Genomic DNA, 22,927 nt, shown 5'->3' with positions numbered 1-22,927 from the left:
CTGATGTCATCCCCGAGTAATTTGGACCAGGGGTCTTTTATGTGATTCAATTCTGCCTCGCGGGGAAGATACATAATCAATTACAATCTGTATTGTCAACAATTTGGACTTCTGCTGAACGTCCACGTCACAGTGGAAATATTTAATACTTTTTCAAGAGGAAAAGATCGAAGGTAAACAGACGCTGTGACTTCACCAAGTTCTTTTTTTTTTTTGGCAATTATTTATAAGAAATTCAGTAAAATAATGATCTGTTAAGTGTTCTGATGACAGATAATTTGAAATGTGCTTTTTCCTGCACGAATGATTGCCATGCTTAAACAAATTTCTAACTTTTTGATCTGCTGTTTATTCTACCAAGAAAATCATTTTCATTTTTTTTAAATACTTGGTTTGAAATTCAAGCTTTCCAAATCCCTATCCTAAAACATTCAAATATCACTCCCAAGTCCCAACGTTACACTGATACATTAGCCTTTCACAATAACTGCCCCGCAATGGGCTAAAATCTCCAGACGATACTGGTCAACTTTGCAGACATCCTTATAATTTATTCAGGGGTTCAACAAATATACAACACTAAATTTGTATCAAATGACGCAGTCCACAGACGTCTTGTTTTATTTGGGCCACACTATGGCAATTTTTTCTCAATTATTTTGAAAGGATACCATAACCCCCCCCCCCCTCCCCCATCTCTGTTTCACTTATTGCTGTCCGTGGACAGTTTTATCTGAGACAGGAAAAACCAGCCCAATAAATCTTGCCCAAATCCTGACTCTATCACGGGAGAGTTGTCTAGGTAAAGTTAGAAAAAAACTGCCAGGATTCGTGGGTCACTAAATGCATCCTGGTATCAACAGCCACTCGATGTGGCACGGGCTGCCATAAATTAATCGGGGAAAATGCCAGGAATGGTTGGTTACAAAGAGTAATTGGACAACAGCAAGTGACGGTCTCAGATGATGAATTGGGAAGCAAGTACAAGACCAGCTCTCCTCTTAGACTGAAAATCAATAAATTGCAGAAATGCTGGGGGACAACCTATTTTGGCGTCAAATTTCGAAAGAAAGGAGAGTTATCAGTCTGATCACATCCGGAATACCAAAAACATTGCTATTCAAATCAACTTATGGGGTAGATAAATGCAGCTGCCATAATTTGTTGAGCTAGCGTTTCTCAATTTTTTTTGTGTGTTGTGTCTATCTCTGTTAGACTATCTAAAACACGTGTGTATTATTTTTCATAGATCTATTTCACTTGTCCTACCTCCGTATTGGTTGTTTGACCCTCTATCTTTCTTAACTGTCACATATGGTTCTGATGCCTTCGTAAAGAAGGTTAGTCAAATGGAAATTTACGTAACCTTTTTTTGATGAACCACCGATCTAGGTTCACTTTTATATAAAACTTAACAAACTTTCTTTCCACGCTGAATTTACCACTCCAGAAAGTAAACTATCAGCACATCCCCAACAGGAGCAATGCAACATTTTACCACACAGAAGAATGCACAGCAAGTTCAGCATTTAAAAGTAACATTTGCAAACAGCAAAAACATAACTACCAAATTATTATGAAAGGGAATAATAGTCTCAACATCCTGTGAAATCATGGCACCTGGTGTGCTGTCCTTTTCAAGAAAAGTGGAATTTTTTATTCAATTTCCTATTGAAACAAATGGTTGGGGGAAAAAAACATTGTTGAAAAAAACTGACTTTGTTCAAATCCTGCCCCCAATTTTCCCGAAGTTTGTTACATTGTAGTCCACATTTTGTTTGCAATCGGTCACACATCCGCGAATGTGAGTGAGCCAGCTAGTCTGGCTTCCTGACCTGACAATTTCATAATGTCTATTTAATTGATCTGTTTCACCTGAAGTAGGGTCAGGGAACCAGACTACAAGAACAGCATTTTTTTCTTGGCTTTTCCTACATCTACAATGTACATATGAACAAAAATTTTAACAGGTCATATTGTAACAATATTTGCTATAAAAATACTAACTCCCAAATCCATCCATTTCTCAAAATTACAGCAAAAGCAAAAGGTCGTATGACTCCATTCTGCAACAAAGTCGTATCTCGCGCGTATACACTCCGTGCAACAACGTCGTATCTCGACGTCCACTGACTTTGCGTGTACATCCGGGTTATTTTAAGCCACATACGACCTTTTGACATTCTGAAACTCGCGTTTCGCGTTGATGCCATTTTAGGAGATACGACCTTGTTGCACTGACGCGACGATATGTTGTACATGTCAGCTAAAGAGAACAATACATACCAAAGTTCCACAAGTTTCAGACAGTTACCACAGTCCCCCTTTTCCCATTCAAAACTAAACCCCCTTTGCCCCATGGATCAAGTGAACAGTAATGTGAGTTGATGCCAACAGCAGATCCCAGCATTCTGACTGAAGGGAGACGAAAAAAATTGCAAAATAACGACTTCCTCTTGTTGACAACTTCTCCCCAGAGAGTCCCATCGTGATTTGCAATTAATTACAACTGGGACATGGTGAATTGAGAAATCGCGCACACCGCAAAAAAAAAGTGGTGTAATAGGAGACGTCACAAGGAAGTTCACAACACCAACATGCAAACTTCCTGCATAGCTACATGTACACGCACATCAACTGGTGGCGACAATGAACATGGCACAGTCACTCTGTCACTTTTTTTTAATGATCCGGTTTCTTTTGCCTGCAATCTAAAGAAACTGAACTGCAATTTGACATTTTCTCTGGGTCTGTTGGGTCTGTCCAACAGGTGTTAAAGTCTGATTGGGCAAATTACACGGAAAGAAATTCAAACATTTGACATTGTTCTTATCTCTCACTGCAACTCCTACGCTACTACTACTCCCCCCCCCCCTGGAAAAAGAAAGACCTGACAAGATGAACAGTTACAGAAAATCGGTATATTCTTTATCTACTGAAACCATTCCCCTCTTTCAATGAAGCATATAATTGGTACGTACATAGGAAATAATGACTCTTGAAGTCCACAAAACAAGGGATGTAACATGTATCAAGAATGCGCCTTGTTCAGGAATAGTAATAAGGAAATCCCATGACAGTGACGTAATGCGTACAATCCGGATGCACCGTGTTTTGATAGCTCAGCTGGGGAAACTACGAAAGCAATTCTCCCCCACGCAAACAACTTAATAACCACCCATTTTCAAACGACCCACAGGCCAGGTTTTGTGCACTTTTGTGCTCAAATTGAGTTGCGATCCCTTTTGTATGCCAGGACAGGACGACTTATTTTGCAAGACATCGTGATGGAGGTGGGACCTGAAATGTTTTCAAAAACTTAGGCTGATGTTGTCTGGGAAAGATCAGATAATCGGATCTCAAGAGTAAGAGATGTGCTTGCAGAGACAGATGTTTCAAAACCAGCCAAGAAAAACATTTAGGGAAAAAAAAAGTTTAAAATAAATGTACAGTACTGATAACCTGTATGGATATCAAGTTACATTTCTGTGGCAAATATGCTGGGAAAGTGAATATTAGATTGTACCAAATTCAGAAAACAATGTCATAGCAGTATGTGAAGATCAAAGAGTCAAACATTTAACAAAAAAAAAATTCACTACTTAGTAAGTCAGCGCCAAAAAATGCTAACCTCGCAATGGATTCAATGAACACAATGGGATGTAAATAGTCCCAATGATAGATAAACAGCGTCAGGTTCAACAGACGCCGTATTCAACCAATGTAAACGTCTCCGGTTTGACCGCAAACAAGCAGTTTCATTTTGAAAGTAAACTTGCAATCACCAAAAGGTCATTAGAAGAAAAATTAGCCATACAGGATGTGTGCTTAAGATAAGCAATGAATAGATGTGGCTGGTTCTGCTTTCACGGCAAAATTTGCTTCATGGATGACACATGCATCACAAAATTACTGTTTCAATTTCACGCCAACTCAAAAATAACATTCATCATGACATTTAACCTGCACTTAATCTCAATGAAAACAAAGTAAAAATTTATCACAAACAATCAACAGGAAGTGTGCGCTGGCGTTTCCTACTGTGAAACTATGGAACATGAGTCCAGCAAACTGAAAGATCGTTCACTGTGGACAAGTGATGAGGGCAACAGAGCGCTGTGCATTCCCTTTAACCTCGTAGCCTTATGCAGTTTCTGGGTCACTTAACTCGCTTCAATAAAAATGGAATGTTTCAATGGCATCACAATGGGACTTGGACCTCAACTTAAAGGACACTTCTGCTCTGAAGGCTTTTAAATTACCATGCTACATGGAATTAACACAAGAGAATGACAACAAGAATGTACTACATTGTATGTATCAAAATTGTTATAGGATTTTCCTGCATAATTCTACCAACTTAAAAAGTAAAGTTTGAGCTAAAGGCCTCAATAATATGGTGCCTGGCACTGCCTGCGGCATGGAAAACCTGGAAACCCTGGTAACAACATCTACATCAGTCGTGGAACAAGACACTGGTGTCCACAGATGGACAACTGCCTAAACACATGTAACTACTCAATTTTCTTCCATATTTTTTGTATTTTCAAGTCTGTCCAGTGTCAAGACCAGAAATAACAGCCAATGATGATGGCACTAAAATCGGTTTTTGGTTTTAACTGATGCATTTTTCTTCAAACTCACAAAGTTTTTTACAAGGTCGCAGTGAACCAAATTGTTTCAAAACCTTCTTAAAGTATCCCCACAGATTCTCCTTTAAAAAATTTGGTCAAATCAAATTTGCTCTCAGTGTGAGTCCAGTGACCCGGCATCCGTGTCCTTAAAAAAATTGGGGGTCACCGCAAAAAGAGAATGTTCTTACTGGAACAACTGCTGGGCTTTCCTGACCTCAGCCGACAACGTGACCACTGCAATTTGCTGCCTTGTCAGCATTCAGTGTGGGCCACTGGCCTTATTATTACTACAAGTACAACAGGTAGGCATTATGCATGTTTAGTCCAGGAACAAAAACAAGGATGTTTTCCTAGGATATGCTACAATCGTGGATAAACAGAGTGGTCTGGGAGTGGTCGCAATCACAGCAGTACAAAACCATAGTGCAAAAAAACAGGAAAACTACCAAAAAAGAAATTCACCGAAAAATCTTAACCACAATATTTTTGGAAGCATGTGCAACCACTGAGTAACAAACTGAAACTATTTAGGGGAATAGGTACTGTGTGCATTCCAGTGGTGCATGTGAAAGTTACTGTGATTAAATCGTACAATGTGAACATGTCTATGTTTAACATGTTCATTTTCTGTTCACAGACAAAAAAGTTTGGTTCCTGTTTGGCAGACGTTTCAAAAAGTGAAATCAGACACAATTGTTCTCATCCCTACTGAAGGCAATTAAAAAAAAACACAAATCCCCCAACTCAACAGATTTCATTCATCAGGAAGGTCAATCCAGTTGACCAATCACATTGGGCCTTTCATACCAATCAACCAATACCATTTCCTGTATGACTTTGGTTGTACAGTGGTGCCGGTTGCTAGGCAAATTTGCAATGAACTCGCCTGAATGCATCGCTTTTTGTGAGGGGTTATTTAATTGGCCCGAGGGGGGCTCCGTTAGTGAAAAGAGGGAGGTAAGTACATCATTGTGTGGCCAATCACAAGCATTGTTAGCCTGCACTTCACGGGTCAGCTAAAAGGATATATAATAAAAAAAAAACCAGCATGTGTTCAGTTAGAAGGACTCCCTTTAAAGAAAAACTGTTCAGCATGTAGAAAAACTGAATTGCTTTAACAATATCTGAAAGGATTGTGTGGCATTGAGACTCTATCTGTGGTAAATCCAAGCATGCTTTCAAAGAGAAATCCAACAGCAAGGTATACTTATATAACTTCAACCAATTGTAAGGCATACAGTGGTGGATAGGTGGATGACTGCGACTCTTGGTGAGGACTGTTACTCAAGGACTGGTCAAGCCTTGAGTTTTCGTCCAATCACAGGTTTGCTCTCGCTAGATCTTGGGTCAAACGATGTCACACTAATAATATACGAGTACATCATGCAAGGCCAACGCACATAATCAATGTAGAAAACTTAGGTTTTCTTTCAAGGCTCTTTACTTATTTACTGTGAGGAAAACACAACTGAAATGAACCTTGGATCCAATGCAATACAACCAAGGGTCAGGTCAGAATACCACACTAATTTATGCAAGGTCAGGTCAAAGCATGTTGGGGCAACAACAACTGACCAATGAGAACACAGTTCTGCACAAAAACAGGAGGAAATGAAGTCGACCACTTGAAGTTTCAGGCTTTGTAACTGGTCAAAGCTTTCAGAGCATTTGGTCCAAATTAAGCTAATTCCTAAACCACATCCAGGACATGGAACATTCAAATCGCAATTAACATGCTCATTAGTGCATCCAATAATTATTCCCAGAACCATCACTACTATTTTTTGATCGGTTATAATTTCTTCTGATGAGTAAGATAAGGGTCCCAAAAATGATGAATCTCAAATGTCAGGTTTTAATGAAATTCACTTGATTAGCATTTTTGGGTTTTTTTAATTTCCAATTTCCTTTCACTGCAGATGCAACAGGCACTGAGATAATTACTGAAGCCTTATTAATGTGAATGTGTGAAATTGAAAACAGCAGATAACCTTTTCACACAGCGGACTTTTTTTCTTTTCTTTTTAAATAAGAAAATAAAAAATGTATTATATTTTAACGATTAATTTCTTGATAATTATTTTAAATTTGGAAGGGGGCAGAGTGAATTACTTACTGGCATTGGGATACACTTCCAGGGTTGGCGACACAGGCACCACCGTTAAGACACGTGTCGGGCCCACACGAAGCTGCAAGAAAAAAAGGAAAGCAATAAAAGAGATAAATTGGCCGAGGAATTTGGTCAACGAAAATTGTAACCTTTGTGGTTTATTTGAAAAATTTAATGATCCCCGTTTGCTGTTTCAAGTTTTGCAGCTTTGCTAATGTTGCTAGCATCTTGACTCTGGGTGTGATCCCTGGCTACATGGCATATTTATATGGCAGATTAGGCCACCATCAACATAGGGCTGGATAGCTCAGTTGGTAGAGCACCAGAACGGCAATCTGGAGGACACAGGTTCAAACTCCGCTCCAGTCAATTTCTTTGTTCAACGTTTCTTTGTTCATTGTAAACAAAAACAGTTGGAAATTGTAAGCTTTCTGGTTTGGTGAGTAACCAGTTTTGATTTGACGAACCCAGTCACTCCCAGATCCTACAAACTCCATCAGAAGCTTATGATCTATCATATTTATCTTACCAGTCATGTTTGTGATGCTTCATTCCCCTCAATTTAAAGATTTTTAGAATGTGTCACTGGTTTATTGTACACTTGGAGGAATCGGAAGGATTTAGGCAGGTTCCAGCAAAAATCCCCAGAAAGTTTGGGTAATAGCTAATTTGACCAAACCCGGACTGGTTCCTGGGACCTCTCATTGTCTTGACCGACCTAAATTCACCGACAAGGCAACAGGCACTGATAATGACGTTGAAAAGGAAGCTTGAGTTGTCTACCGCTGCAACCATTGGACAGCTTAATACAACATTAATCGGTAACAGCAAGCTGAATGATACCAATGTTTAAGTACAGGTACATCGATTAATCGATTTATAATCACACTCAGCTGTGTACACAATACAATGATCAGTATGCATTCAATTTTTTTTTCTGGAACCTGTTCTGTGTAAACAATCCAGAACATCTCTTGAACATCTCACTGGAAACAAAATTTCTGCAGCGTTTTTTTTTTTGGGGGGGGGGGGGCATGCATGACCCTCCCCCACTATCAGCCAGGGTTTATCAAAGTGTCTACACCGATAGGCGCGCGAGTCCCGGGACGGTAATCTACCAATCGGAAGACCCATTCCTCCCGCCAACAATGAGGGTAAATAAATACACTTTGTCAATCTGGCCCGCGCACGGCACACATCCCTGCAGTAAACACCCTGCCACGGCCGATAACGCTCACTTCCTAAAGTCTAAAGTTTAACCCATTCCTTTATTCAAGTGCTCGAAATTACCGGAGATCCATGCAGACGCGCACAAAAATTACTTCTGCTAAAGTGTGTTCAAAGAGGAAGGGATTTGGTGTGGCAAATGTTGTTTATTCTATCCCCATCTGTATATTGTACATCTCTTGTGCCACATTATCAACCCTGGCAATCTTTGACACAGACAACACTATTCTACAATATACAATGTAACTTACATATTTTTGTAAATATCTACAAGTATACAATGCTCTACAGTAAAAGCTTGTGCTTTACTACGAACTGCATAATGCAGTCTCAACTCCAATCCAGAGTTTCCATGTCCACACCCTTTAGAAAAATCTACAATTTTGTGATGATACATGTCTCTAACACACTCATTTCAGTGCAGAGTGTACACCTGTAGATCCATTGCTACTGTAAACTTCCTAACTAGTTCTAGCGAATGACAACTGGGTAAACAAAGTAAGGATGTGTTCTTACAACTGTATAAATAGCGCATAAAATCTGGGGTTGGACTGCAGTATTTTTGGCAGCATTTTTGAGGCAGGCTTTTGACCAAAAAAAAAAACAGTGTGAGGGGTCTCCCAGACCACCCAAACAATGACAGCCTCCCTCCAACCCCCAGATTGGGCAATTTCCTTTTGGCCCTCGCGTGCTCCCTAATCAGATAACTTAGTAGAATCAAGGACCAAAGGACAAACAACACCAGCGGTGAACTTCGAACGCAAACACTTTTGCATAAATTTGGTTAAGCGAGTTGGTAGGCGTGAGGTCGACACGTGTTTTTCACCGTTGTCACATGTCCAACACATCTGCAAGTATTCATCGTTTGGTCCGCTTAAACAAATTACGGGCTGGTCAACTTTTTGTGAAGGAAAATAATGAACATGTACAAGTTCTCTCTAAAAAAAAATATTGGACAATCTGTGAAATTGTAAAAACTCAAAAATTAATGTATGGAATGCGATTGAGAGCTTCTGTGTGTTTTTTTTTTTTATTATTATTATCTTTCTATTGTTATTGGTCACATTTTGATAAATGTGGAAGCCAAAGATTCAGAACGAAAATCGTTCCACAAAAACACAAAAAATATTTTTTCCCTTAACAGTTGAAGTTGAATCACTCCTCTCGTATAACCACAGTGCCAAATCAGCCAGTAATGAATTTATTATCTCAGCTTTGTGACCAAAGCAAAGTTTTTTTCACACAACACCAGTGGGCAGGCGGTTTTTTTTTAAATAAACTTCTCCTGTTTCGCTTAGCCATAACAAAGCGCATTCTTGGGCCAAGTCTCCCGTCATCGCTTTTCAATGGGGAAACTTTGGCACAAGCAATGACCTGTCGTCATTGGATGCAAGCATGGGCTGCAACTGTAATACCACACATTCTCTCGTTTCACTTTAATTATATGAAGGAATGTAAAGAGCTTGGCATCCCGTCAAGGCATTCTGCATCCGCATGCAAGCTTAAAGAGGATATCTCTGATGGAAGGTTTTATCAGATGGGAGAGGTTCCTTTTTTTTAGCCCGAGGGGCTTTATAATTACTCATGCTTTATCAACTGGCAGATTTAACAGTTGGATGTTTCTACAGAAACTTTCGTTAACAGATTTTAAAATTAGGCCTAGATTTTTGTTAGAATATTAAGAAATTCAAATGCTCATTTGAGTAATGAAGTTAAGAGCAAGTCATGTGATACCAAAAATCTACGACTGTTGATTTCAAAAGAACTTTAATGCTGCCCTTTGTCCCAAGTATATTACATCATAGAGGGGGGTGTAAAGACGAATATCAAAATACTTTTAAACTTTTATTTTGATATTATAACCGTAGAGCAAAGGAAAACTTTACTTGCGGAGGCAACATCACAAAGGACACTATGGGGGGGGGGGGGTTGTGAACCTGATTGTTTAAACCAAGGATAAATTCTTACCTTCCTCAAATTGTAATTGGTTTTTTTTGTTATTTCGTGCATTGTAAATACAAGTTATTGTTACAATCAATTATTACTAAGAATTGTTCTGCCAGAGGTACTTCAATACTTTCAACGTCAATCATGCATTCCATTCCATCATTGTGAGTTATATCTCCAACCCGTCCGTCACACCAAAAATAAGTTCTTTTGTACACATGTACACGTGTACATGTACCTGTGCGGTTAGGCGATCAAGGGCAGAGCAACATCATTGTCATCAAATTTGCTTAGAAAAACACTGGCAGACTGGTTAGAAAGTTTCATCAACAATGGGCACAGGATGGCAATGTTTTTTTTTGTGGAAGGACAAGACAAACAAAAGTAATAAGAAACAATTTCAAAGGTTTCACTACTGCGTCATAATAAAAAAAGGAACTTTACACAATAAAAAGAACACTCTACTACACCAATGTTACATTTACAACATGCAAATTGATTCATGTACAATACTTTTTTCATCCTTGCTGATGAAAAAAAATCTTAAAACATGTTTCTGACTATTTATTTCATTACAACCTTTGTGTGCGCATTAGCTCAACTTTGTAAAGATTTGTTTCTGTCAACTTTCAAATCCAACCAAAACTTAATACAGAAAATAAACAGAAGTCAAACAGAAATATGACCCTAAACTTGACACTTAATTTTATTTCAACAATGTTCAAACAAACAAAAAATGATTGAAAGGTCAATCAATCTACACAAAAATGTAAACTAAATCCTGAATTACAAGCAGATTGTCATAGACGTTTGTTTTTTTTCCTTTCGTTTAAATACACTTTCCTGGACAAATTTTCATTTGGAATTGATGTCATCCTTGAAGACATCTAGTTGCTCACTTGATGTAATTGATCAGGAAGTAATTGAAAGGGGGAAAAAGCACCCTGGTCATGGCGTCTTCCTAACCAAGGGGGCCTTGAAAAATGCACTAATTAACACATCCCACTGCGATAACCCTGCTCCTATGATTTCCTGGAATGCCAATACGCTGTGGAATCCAACTCGAATATCCCGAGGCTGGGATGCAGTGTTTGAGCATGGACTAAGGTTTTTGTTAAGCTTACATGTACATGTAGGCTTAAGCTGTACATGTACATGTACCTGCCGTGTGTCCTTTGCAGTGCCTATGGACTTGGTGCATAACTTTGCCCTTACTTAACCCTAACCCCCTAGATTGAATACTACTAAATGTAGGAACCTTCCTCACTCCTGCAAATTCCAACTCCATATAGTAAACTGTACACTTGGACTCTGATTTTGGTGGTATCAGCCCTAACCCTATATTCAGTATACTGGTGCAGTACCCACTCCAACAGATTCCAACAAACCCTGGTGTTTGAGTTTGACTGGATGGGGATTGTTAAATGGCAATGTCGTTAGTCGGCGTTAGGCGTACAGCGGTAATGGCATTCAAGACTCTGCCTTTAGTCTATCTTTGCCATCACTAGGGGGTACCGGTGACAGTTCATCGGGTGCACCACAAAGTGGTGGGTATGATAGTTTTGCTACACCATGAAGTGAGGGATTTTCAATGGACTTTGTTTCACCATGGAGGAATACAAATACACTTCATGGGATGGCAACTGCGCCTCCACGATACGTCATTTCGTGGTACGACCGACGACTTAATGGTGGGCTTTTTAGCACCATGCTTGTGTGAATTCCTCTCACCCAAACTACCTCAATATCACAAGTCTGTGCCCGTTCAGCAGAGAATAATTTGTCAAACGAACTCTGTATATGCACATGTGAACAGGAATTACCGGTCTGAAAACCTTCATCATCTATGAAAACACAAACACAATTCTTTCCATTTCCAAGTTTTGTTGATTTGTGTAAAAAATAACCAATCCAAACATGCAACATAAAAAAAGAAAAGAGCTTGAGATACCTGCTCTGCCTCAAGAAAGTGCAAGTTTGCTTGGTCAGTCGGGTCATTTTTTCCATATATGCCTTAATTTGTCAGCCAATAACTCCGATAGTTGGTATGTTGGTAAAGTTATTTTAACAAGCTTACTGAAAGCAAAAGTCCACTGAATAATTGGAAAGGTGCATTGACCCAAGTACTTCAAAGTACTTGACATACTGCAGATTTGAACGTCCCTGCATACAGTGCACTGACACTGCTATAATAATTATAAACGGGGGAAGAGGATTGCAGAAGCGAAACAGATATCGAAATACTGCCGAGCTGTCTGCTGTAAGTGTAACCCTTCCGATAAAAGCAATTCATACTGCTTCCAATGGAGGAAACAATGTTGCAACCTGAAGCCACATTTTTCTTCATCATCTCAATAAAGGTCAGCCATTGCAAAAATGATGATAAGACATGCATCTGGGACTGAGAAACATTTCCGATTTGTTTGGGAAATACTTTAAAAATTGTCTGGACTCTCCATAGACTTTGTACACAAGTGCTGAAGTGGGGTCAGGTTGCAACATTTTTTCCCCAATGGATCCAAGGTGACAACCCTGCTACTCTGATACATTGTAATATTGCAATCCTCATTTTTTATACAAAGTAATACACAGTGTTACATTCTTCCAGCTACTGTGCAACACAGTTGAAAAATTGTTGTTGCCCTCACATGAAGAACATCAGGAGGGTCTGTCAATCAGGGATATTTTTTTTGGGGGGGGGAGAGGTATACATACACATGTACTTCAAATATAGCCCTACCCTTTCTTCTGTTTCATTCGGTTATTCTACCAACTTAGTTTTTTTTCCAAAAATTTCCGCATTTTTTTGTATTTATGCAACTTGCAAGACAGTCATGACAGTTGGAAACTGTTCTTGGAAAATATTCTTTACTCTGCATTATTTACAATGAATAACCCAACTAACAATTCAACTTTCAAGCATTGTGGGGTTTTTTCCCAACATTATTTTCATTAACTTCGTTGTTAACACCATGCATGCAACATCCATGTCTTTGTATTTCGCCACTTTACTACAAGAAATACAAACCCATTGGCATTACATTTTTAAACCCCCAACTACATGCACTTGCGGTACCGGTACGCACAACAGACTACAGCAGAGTTCACATGTTCAACAGGTTTCAAACTTGTTGATGTACCATAACTCAGTCTGCGTGTGGTGTACAGTACTACTACTTTGCATTTCCTCAAAAAAAAAATCCCATTTACTTAATACCCTTCAACATGTGTACTTCAAACTATACAGTTTGGGTCAACTTCGGCCAAAGACACTCAGCTGATAATGCAAGTATTCCCCGGGTAGGCAGCACGTTACTTTACCTCGAACAACGGTCGTACACTGCAGCACGGTGTTGATAAGCACCACCACCAGTATCAAATCCAAACGGGGCATCTTAAAATCCGGTCCGAGTTTTCGTCCCATCTTGACCCTCCTCTTCTCACGACAATCTGCCTCTTTGGTCAACCATGAGTGCGGCGGTGTCCGCAAGTAAATTCCAGGCGATTCTCGGGCCGTGGTGTGAACGAATTCCCGACGAAAATGTGTGGAGTTTTGAGTTGAGTTTCCGGTTTATTGCGACAAGCACTCGTTAAAAAGTACCGAACTGAGCTCTTGGTGTTTTGTGTGTGTACGTCGTGTGTGTACAAAAAAAGTTAAGTCGTGTGGCTGACACAAAGCGCACGACCATTGCAATATCCATCCGCGGCAGTGAGGACCGCTCAACTATGGTAAACTATTATCATGCAAATTCAATTTCGTCAGGCACGCTTTTGCCAGGGCAAGTTGAGCCGTCTTCTTTTATATACTTAATAAACCGTCCATTAAGGCCTCAAGGATTTTGGCTTTTAATCCCCGATGGTTTAGGATAAAAACTGGAATAAACTCCGCCCGGCAGAGTCCGGGGGATTTAAATAGGGTATACCAGTGCCATTCGGCACTTGTTGAAGATCAGTATACCTACACGGCTGCAAGAAAGTACCGGCCCCTTATGGTGAATATTGAGAAATTGTGGTTTTCATGCACGAACTTTGTTTTCCGTAATTCTTCCCGGATGAGGGGGGACGGGGACTGGGGAATGTACAAATGTAGCTATTATGGGGCCCATAATTATAATATACGAAGAAAGGAAAACCTTCATTTTTTTTATTTTATTCTTTTTAAAATAAAGATCAAAGTATTAAAGCAATCGTCCTCGTCATGAAAGGTTGATCAATTTCAGCTTTATCATAGAGCATTAGCTCCATAAATTTGTATAAGATTAACGCGCACTTTTTATCGGCTACACTAACGCAGTATTTTCAATATAGGCATGCATGGTCCATTTGCACAAGCGTGAAGGGGGGGGGCTACAGGGTGCCTAGGTGGCCAGTGCCATTTTCTTATTTTTTATGTATACAAGTACCGTGTCACGGTGTCAAGGCACAGTTTTGCTAGAATGTGTAATTTATTTGTAAGAGTATACAAGTTTGTAAACAAAAAATATTAGTTTAAACTTTTATTGCTATAAATCCACCTGAATGGTGGCAGAAATGCACGGACACCAAAAAATACACAAACCTAATTACTGCATTATCTCCATATTTCCCTTCAAATTGAAATTCTATGTAAATGTTGTTATTTAACCATTCTTCAGGCGTGAATACACAGTGAAAGGCAACCAGAAGGCCACGTGATGGCGGCATAACCTTGAGCACATGGTGCTGCGTGTCACAGCTGTGGGCAGTTGCGTAATGCTTCTGCTTTTAAGTTCTGCAGGAGCGTGACTTGCGCCCTCAACGGCCATAATGACCACAGTCCGTCCAAAAGGTTTCACTATTTTTTTGTCACAGTGATATACATGTATGTATGTGGCTTGCCTTCGAGTACGACTTTTTTTACTGTAAAGTAAGCAAGGGTGGATCTACCTATTTTAAGCGAAGGCGTATCCTTGCTAAAGGGGGTTCGGGGGCATGCCTCTCCCCCATTCCAAGGCAATTTGAGACTAAATTTAGGAGCTTTGATTCCAATTTTATTACTTTTTGGCCTCAATTAACGTGTATCGTAATTTTGTCAGCGGCTGAATGGTGTCTAACCTTCAACACCCTAGGTCCGCCACCTGTAAGATTTGCAAAAATATTGTTATATTTACAAAAATTGGGGGAAATATTTCGTTTAATTGGTAACAAGATGGTTCATTAAAAAAAAAGTTGAATCGATTAACAAAAAAGTAAGGATCATGATATTTTTGAAAATCATTGATATTTTGCGTCTCATCGTTTTGATAACTTGTTTGGGGTCGAAAGGTCATTTTGTTAATGACCGTGTTGACAAAGAAAAATGACATCACAATTCATTCCAGACGATCGGTGCAAGAATATATTCTGCGGAGAAATGTATGGCGACTAAATTAACATCAGTGTATGCAGGCCCGTCGCTAGGGGGCAGGGGCCGAGCCTGCCCCCCACCCCCACCCCCGCATCGGCAAAAACCATAAGCGTCAAAAATCAACTACATGTGGGTGTTTTTTCTTGTGGTGTGCCTTCATAGCTAGTGGGCCCCCTATTCTCAGAGCTGCCGACGGTGCTGAGTGTATAATAAGTATGATATTTTGAAGGACAAGATGTCCCCAAAACATTTCAATGACGGTAAACAATTTCAATGACGTCTGTTTTTAGGTCGCTTTGAATGGCTTGTGACTAGACTTGAGACTGATGGACTTGTGATTGTCTTATAATTATGGGGACTTGATGGGTAAAGTTATCTTAGGCTTGACTGCAAGTCTACTAAATGATGTACATTCCGTTCGGACCTGAAGTGGCATCATCCTGAATTGTGGTGGGAAGGTGTCCAAGTTATTAACAAGGTGACAAGACGTACTTCTTAGCATCGAAACTGAGGGGTGTTATATAAATGATCCTTTTGTGGAGAGTATTACAAAAAAAATCCTATAAGGAGTTAGCATAGTGATATCCTCGGCTAAGTAAGATGCTTACTTGGATTTCGTCTGTTTAAAAACCTGCATTTTTTTTCGTGATAATTAGTAATTAGGACATTATTATAAATATCCGATTGGGCATCTATAAACAGAATAAGGTACTAATTATGTTTTATCTACATGTATAATAGTCTGAAATAATTATGTGTACAGAATTATCCTTTTGTCATTTATTGTTTTGTTACGCAAGCCCGTAAGCAAGGGGCTGTTTGGTGGCAGCCCTGTTCATCAGGCATTGCAATGCAACTCGTCTTTCTTCTTCCTTTGGCTAGACTCACTGATGTAATTTCAAGTCAAGGCTGTCCGTTGACGAACACACTTCCTTCATCTTCAAAAATTAACAGATAATTCGTTAACCAAGGACCCAGCCAGCAACAGGCTTGCCGTGGATGTCTCATTGTCTGCCGGAACAAAGAACAGAAAGCCGCGCCGAGCCGCTAAACGGCCCAGTCAGCACCGTGGGAGCACACGCAATAATTCCCGGCCTCCATTCTTCGACGCGCTGCGCCGGCCCCCGGTCTTTAATTAGCCTTTGTTTCCTGGGCCCACGCGACCGGCACGGGGCGGCCGGTCCCCCTTGCGCGCGGTGGCCAGCCGGCGATCCCCCCACTTCTCGTGTCAAGAGGGTCCCTTGGGTCGAGCCGTGCGCACCGGCTAATTTAGGCCGCTCGTGGATTAGCAACATGGCTGCCAATCATGTGGCAAATCGGCGGCTAATCTTGCCGATTAGCGGCATAGATGGCGCTCCATCCCCGTGTGACTGGTCGGTCCAGGCCGAGGCCCTGGGCAGCGGCCCAGCCAGCCTCCTTTCGCCTCCCAGCGACCCAACACAATATTTCGGCACATCTCTGGAATTGGAGAGGAGCCTGCAGCGTTCGAAACCCATGGTGGCTTCATTCACGAGAGTAAAATATCCGTGATTAATTATGCACGATAGTTACGCAGCTTCAGACCTTGACGCAACCAACCAGAGTTTTCTCACGGTTTCTCCGCTTGACTGCATCATTTGGGCGACCATTGTGACCCATAATTTGCATGACAAACGCGTTATTTTTTAGCCAATAGCGTCACAATGAAGACAGTCAATCGAGCATGACGCTTGGTTATTGGATGATTAGTGACGATTTCGAGTTTGACTTAAAAAATATATATATATGAAATTGCGTTTATAAAAGAGGACTGTCCCACCGAATTGGGGACCCAGCAACAGGAAATTTCAGAGGAAATTTGATGGACTGAAATTTGAGTTTCAATTAAAACATTTTCATAAAGGTATATACAACAAATTTTCGATAGCATCGAATGCAGAAGGTACGGTGTGCAGTGTGCACTGTCAGTGTCAAAACTCAATATTTGGAGAAAGGATCTGTTTTCGATCGGAATCGATTCATGTGTATCTACTCCGAACATATTCCAAACATTTTATACTCCATAGAGGGCGCATTATAACATGTTGCATGGCATTATTTTTTATGACCTTTTCAATTTGCAATGATTTAACAGTAGGCCTATATATTCTATAAAAAAAAACCGTTGAAACTGCTAAAAAGATCGAGTAAGAAGAGTTTATTCCAAAACGCGATATCACATCCATTTGAAGAAAAAAAAATAGAAAATTTGCACGGTTATAAACAATTTAATGAATAAAAAACAATATTACAACTTTGTCTGATGTTAATTTTCGCTTTATTGTATTCTTAAATTATATTAAACTACCGTTACATAACAGTCATCGAAACTAACTTTGGCCAGCCGGAGGAGAGCGGGATTCTACAAGTACAAAGTAAACCCAAAAAAATGGCGTGTATCGCGTTTTGGAAATACATGTAAAATCTAAGGAAGTACCGGTACCAGTTTACTAGATAATTGAAAAAAATAATAAGGATGATTTTGGTTACATTTTAAAATGCAACTGGCATATATTGTTCTATGCGGAGTTGTCAATTTCGTCATGATATTTATATCGATAGTTTGACGAGTTTGGATGATGACATCTGCCCTTCCTCGTAAACCTAATTGGTTTATTCAAGGCTTACATCTCAACAAGGAAGAGATGAGTCTTACGAATTGACAGGAGTCAGGTTAGCGTAGCGGTACTTTCCTCGCCTTCCACCGCTGTGATCCGGGTTTGAATCCCGCCCGGGCCAATGTGTGGATCCCTATACTTGAACCTGATTCCGTGGGTTTTCCTCAGAATATTCTTCTGGGCTTTTCCTCTTACCTCTAAAACTGTAATTTCTTCTCATTGTCTCTATACAGGTTTCTTGAGGCTTTCGAGTTACAGGGCACTGTTGAGGAATCCTTGGTTTCATGGCCAGAAATAGAGTAAATAAAATATTAAGCTCATCCTTCGAAATACATCTTTTATGATTAACCCATCACAACGATGCTTTTTATTGTTTCAATTGAGAGGTCCTCCCGCCTTCTAATTCTACACAGTGCCATCCCCCTGCACCAGCTTAGTGCGGTACGTTCCAAGCTCCTAAGATCACGGTCGGAAAAACCTGGGACTTCACACAAAGTTTGGTGTACGTTGAATCGCCCACTCCATAAACAAGTATAGCAGATGGAAGTATGGCAAATCACAATTTGTCATGTCAGTCATGTTTTATTTTTGGATAGAACTTGCGTCCAGAACAATCGTTTACCCACTGGGTGATTGTTGTTACAACCTAGCTGGGCTGCATTCCTCGCATAATTGCCCATGACCTTGCTGACATAATATCGCTTGGTCAGGGTAGAGTTCTCACAGTCGTTTCACAGTTGATTTTTTTTTTTTTTTTACAGTTGCTAAAAGGATGGAGTGGGGAATTAGGAGTATGGTTCCTTTCACTGAAACAGTATCAGCCAAAATAATAGATTGAAAAAAAAGATAAATTGGAAAAAAACTGAGTATACAATAAAGAAATTCAACTTTTTTGTCAGGTGGGCGGGGCCATGGGTTGGTGAATTAAAGGTGTGGCCCGGGGGTTGGAGGTTGGGAGAATTTTTTAATAGAGCTGCATTTTTATCACTTACCCCCCCCCCCCCCTCCAACTGCAACCGGACCCCAAAATAGAGAGACATGGTCTGTCCAGAACTGCACTGGTCACGGTATTTCGAAAAGAACTCGCGAGTAGGCGAACTAAAACAAAAGCACCAAAAAGTAACCATGACCTTTTCATAAAATGATATTACAATGGTCACACGTACCCAGGACGTACCCCATCCCTCCCGTATAAAACTGGGATGATTCTGTTTCCCAACTTCTGGCGGGAAAGAACAAATAATCAGTTGATTCGGGACAAAAAGTTGGCGAGGTTACCGCGTGCGTGTATTAGTGACAAAATAGACGCGTGCCTCTTGCAAAATAAGCAACCTGCAGCGGTCGCGTGACGAGGTCGACAGGTTTCACCAATTGAAACCCTGCAGTGCAGGACAGCTCACGACCCCCGCCTATTCCCGCTATGAGCATGGAGCCATCTGATTGTCCTCAGAATCTGGTAAACGAATTGAAGGCACAAGAAGCAATTTCCGGAGATTTTTACCATAACGGCAGGAGAAAATATAATTTGTTTTCCAGAGCGCCCGTTTTCACTTTCGAGAAGTGAAATGATTCAATTTTGACGCGAGTTAGAGATTCTTGTTGATTTTTACGATCATTTTGTTACTTTTTCTTCTAAGAACAAGTATATGTACTGTATTTAAAACCCTCGGATGGGAAGAGTTAGGGGAGGTTAACTGAGGTTTAATTAAGCACATTGGCCGACAGGGCTAGCTAGAGGGCAGTATACTAGTATAAGACGCGACACTAATAAATGAACCGTAAAGGATCATTTGTGTGCTCGTTTTTCAGAAGAAAAAAAAGCAACACCAAACTGCGATGAAAATAAAGCTAGATGGTTAATTGATCCCTTTGACGTTGCAATGTTTTGATTTTGGGGTAGTATTACCTGGCTTTTTCAATTTGGCTTGTTTTCCAGAAACTGAACGTGGTTTTATATTGTTCCACTAAATAAGCATACCGCCCTCTGGTACCCGGAAAGCGGAGTACGCACGGGTACGGGTTTCAACGTAGCGCGTGTCGGGTACCAGCTGTATGTTTAGAGGAAACCTGGGCTGCAGAAATCACCAGGCTGATCTTGGCACGAAAATTGGGCCGGATTTTCGGCTGGCCGGATTTTCGGCTAGGCACTATTTTTACGGCGGCGCGCCGCCGTGAAGATTACCACTACGGTGGCCCTAAACAGTCATTGCAAATAAACCTTAGGAGAAAACGAATTATAAAGGGAGTTCAACTTCTTATCACGGTGAATTACCTTAAATAACTGAAACTGTTGTTTATTCGACTCTAAAGTAAATAGTAATGAAAACTGTGGTAATTTATTTTCAGAATTGGGAATGTTAATGTTATAAGTTTTAACGTTACTGAATTAAGGTTCTGCCGTATAGCCGATGAGAGGGCGCTATATCCGCCAGACTGCCCCTTAAGTAGTGGTGCGTTGCGGGAAGGACCGGGTCCCAGGCATGAGAATCCTGTTTAAACAGGAATTCCTATTTGTTTTTTGCCAAAATGTCCCAGGGGCGTCTCATTTTTCACATTTTTCTTTCCTTTTTTTTCCATAAAGATTAATGCTCATACGGCCCGGCCGCGATTTTCTTTTCCCAAACTACATGGTTGTTTAGCGCCCTCTACGATACTTTTATGACATGTACGTAATGTAAAATGATTTTGTACCATCCTAAATGCCAGAAATGTCCCGTTCCAATTGCATACACGGGTTAAGGGACATCCAAAGTGTATTCTAATCGCGCCCCGAATAAATCAGTATTGAAACAGAGTCAGCCCAATTAAATTAATCAGACAATTGTTAATTACGATACAAAAGACCGGTTTTTGCAAAGAAAATACGGAAATCCCATTTTGAAAGGATTTTGTACCATCCTAAATGTCCGAAATGTCCCGTTCCACTTGCATACACGGGTTAAGGGACTCTCAAAGTGTATTCTATTCGCGCCCCGAATAAATCGGTATTGAAACAGAGTCAGCCCAATTAAATTACTCCGACGATTGATAATTACGCTACAAAATAGCCGTTTTCCAAAGAAAATAAGGAAATTCCATTTTGAAATGAGTTTGTACCATCCTAAATGTCCGAAATGTCCCGTTCCACTTGCATACACGGGTTAAGGGACTCTCAAAGTGTATTCTATTCGCGCCCCGAATAAATCGGTATTGAAACAGAGTCAGCCCAATTAAATTACTCCGACGATTGATAATTACGCTACAAAATAGCCGTTTTCCAAAGAAAATAAGGAAATTCCATTTTGAAATGAGTTTGTACCATCCTAAATGTCCGAAATATCCCGTTCCAATTGCATACACGGGTTAAGGGACATCCAAAGTGTATTCTATTCGCGCCCCGAATAAATCGGTATTGAAACAGAGTCAGCCCAATTAAATTAATAATAGACCATTGATAATTACGATACAAAAGACCGGTTTTGCAAAGAAAATACGGATATCCCATTTTGAACTGATTTTGTACCATCCTAAATGTCCGAAATGTCCCGTTCCAATTGCATACATGGGTTAAGGGACATCCAAAGTGTATTCTATTAGCGCCCCGAAGAAATCGGTATTGAAACAGAATCAGCCCAATTAAATTAATCCGACGATTGATAATTAACGTACAAAATAGCCGTTTTCAAAATAAAATAAGGAAATCCCATTTTGAAATGATTTTGTACCATCCTAAATGTCCGAAATGTCCCGTTCCAATTGCATACACGGGTTAAGGGACTCTCCACGTCTATTCTATTCGCGCCCCGAATAAATCGGTATTGGAACAAAGTCAGCCCAATTAAATTAATCCAACGATTGATAATTACGATTCAGAAGACCGGTTTTTGCAAAGAAAACACGGATATCCCATTTTGAAATGATTTTGTACCATCCTAAATGTCCGAAATGTCATGTTCCACTTGCATACACGGGTTAAGGGACTCTCAAAGTGTATTCTATTCGCGCCCCAAATAAATCGGTATTGAAACAGAGTCAGCCCAATTAAATTAATCAGACCATTGATAATTACGATTCAGAAGACCGGTTTTTGCAAAGAAAACACGGATATCCCATTTTGAAATGATTTTGTACCATCCTAAATGTCCGAAATGTCATGTTCCACTTGCATACACGGGTTAAGGGACTCTCAAAGTGTATTCTATTCGCGCCCCAAATAAATCGGTATTGAAACAGAGTCAGCCCAATTAAATTAATCAGACCATTGATAATTACGATTCAGAAGACCGGTTTTTGCAAAGAAAACACGGATATCCCATTTTGAAATGATTTTGTACCATCCTAAATGTCCGAAATGTCCTGTTCCACCTGCATACACGGGTTAAGAGACTCTCCAAGTGTATTCTATTCGCGCCCAGAATATATCAGTATTGAAACAGAGTCAGCCCAATTAAATTAATCCAACGATTGATAATTACGATTCAAAACACCGGTTTTTGCAAAGAAAATACGGATATCCCATTTTGAAATGATTTTGTACCATCCTAAATGTCCGAAATGTCCTGTTCCAATTGCATACACGGGTTAAGGGACATCCAAAGTGTATTCTATTCGCGCCCCGAATAAATCGGTATTGAAACAGAGTCAGCCCAATTAAATTACTCCAACGATTGATAATTAACGTACAAAACAGCCGTTTTCAAACGAAAATACGGATATCCCATTTTGAAATGATTTTGTACCATCCTAAATGTCCGAAATGTCCTGTTCCAATTACATACACGGGTTAAGTGACATCCAAAGTGTATTCTATTCGCGCCCCGAATAAATCGGTATTGAAACAGAGTCAGCCCAATTAAATTACTCCGACGATTGATAATTACGCTACAAAATAGCCGTTTTCCAAAGAAAATAAGGAAATCCCATTTTGAAGTGAGTTTGTACCATCCTAAATGTCCGAAATGTCCCGTTCCAATTGCGTACACGGGTTAACGGACTCTCCACGTGTATTCTATTCGCGCCCCGAATAAAT

General features: G+C 40.1%; 1 protein-coding gene across 2 annotated transcripts in view; it reads right to left on the bottom strand.

Annotated features, from left to right (window-relative positions):
- Nucleotides 1-13,582, bottom strand: part of LOC119734198 (neurogenic locus Notch protein-like) — a 55,841-nt gene extending 42,259 nt beyond the window's left edge. For both annotated transcript variants that reach the window (XM_038207551.1, XM_038207553.1), the window contains exons 1-2: nt 13,240-13,582; nt 6,751-6,823 (exon numbers count right to left, since the gene is read on the bottom strand). In XM_038207551.1, coding sequence (XP_038063479.1) covers nt 6,751-6,823; nt 13,240-13,342 — 176 coding nt within the window. In that variant the 5' untranslated portion in view covers nt 13,343-13,582. The remainder of the gene's footprint in view (nt 1-6,750; nt 6,824-13,239) is intronic.
- Between the last annotated feature and the right edge of the window lie 9,345 nt (nt 13,583-22,927).

This window comes from Patiria miniata, unplaced genomic scaffold, assembly GCF_015706575.1.
Source record: "Patiria miniata isolate m_02_andy unplaced genomic scaffold, ASM1570657v1 HiC_scaffold_27, whole genome shotgun sequence".
Taxonomy (NCBI): Eukaryota; Metazoa; Echinodermata; class Asteroidea; order Valvatida; family Asterinidae; genus Patiria; species Patiria miniata.
The sequence above is the reverse complement of the archived record's forward strand: the minus strand, read 5'-3'. Positions and strand labels throughout refer to the sequence as shown.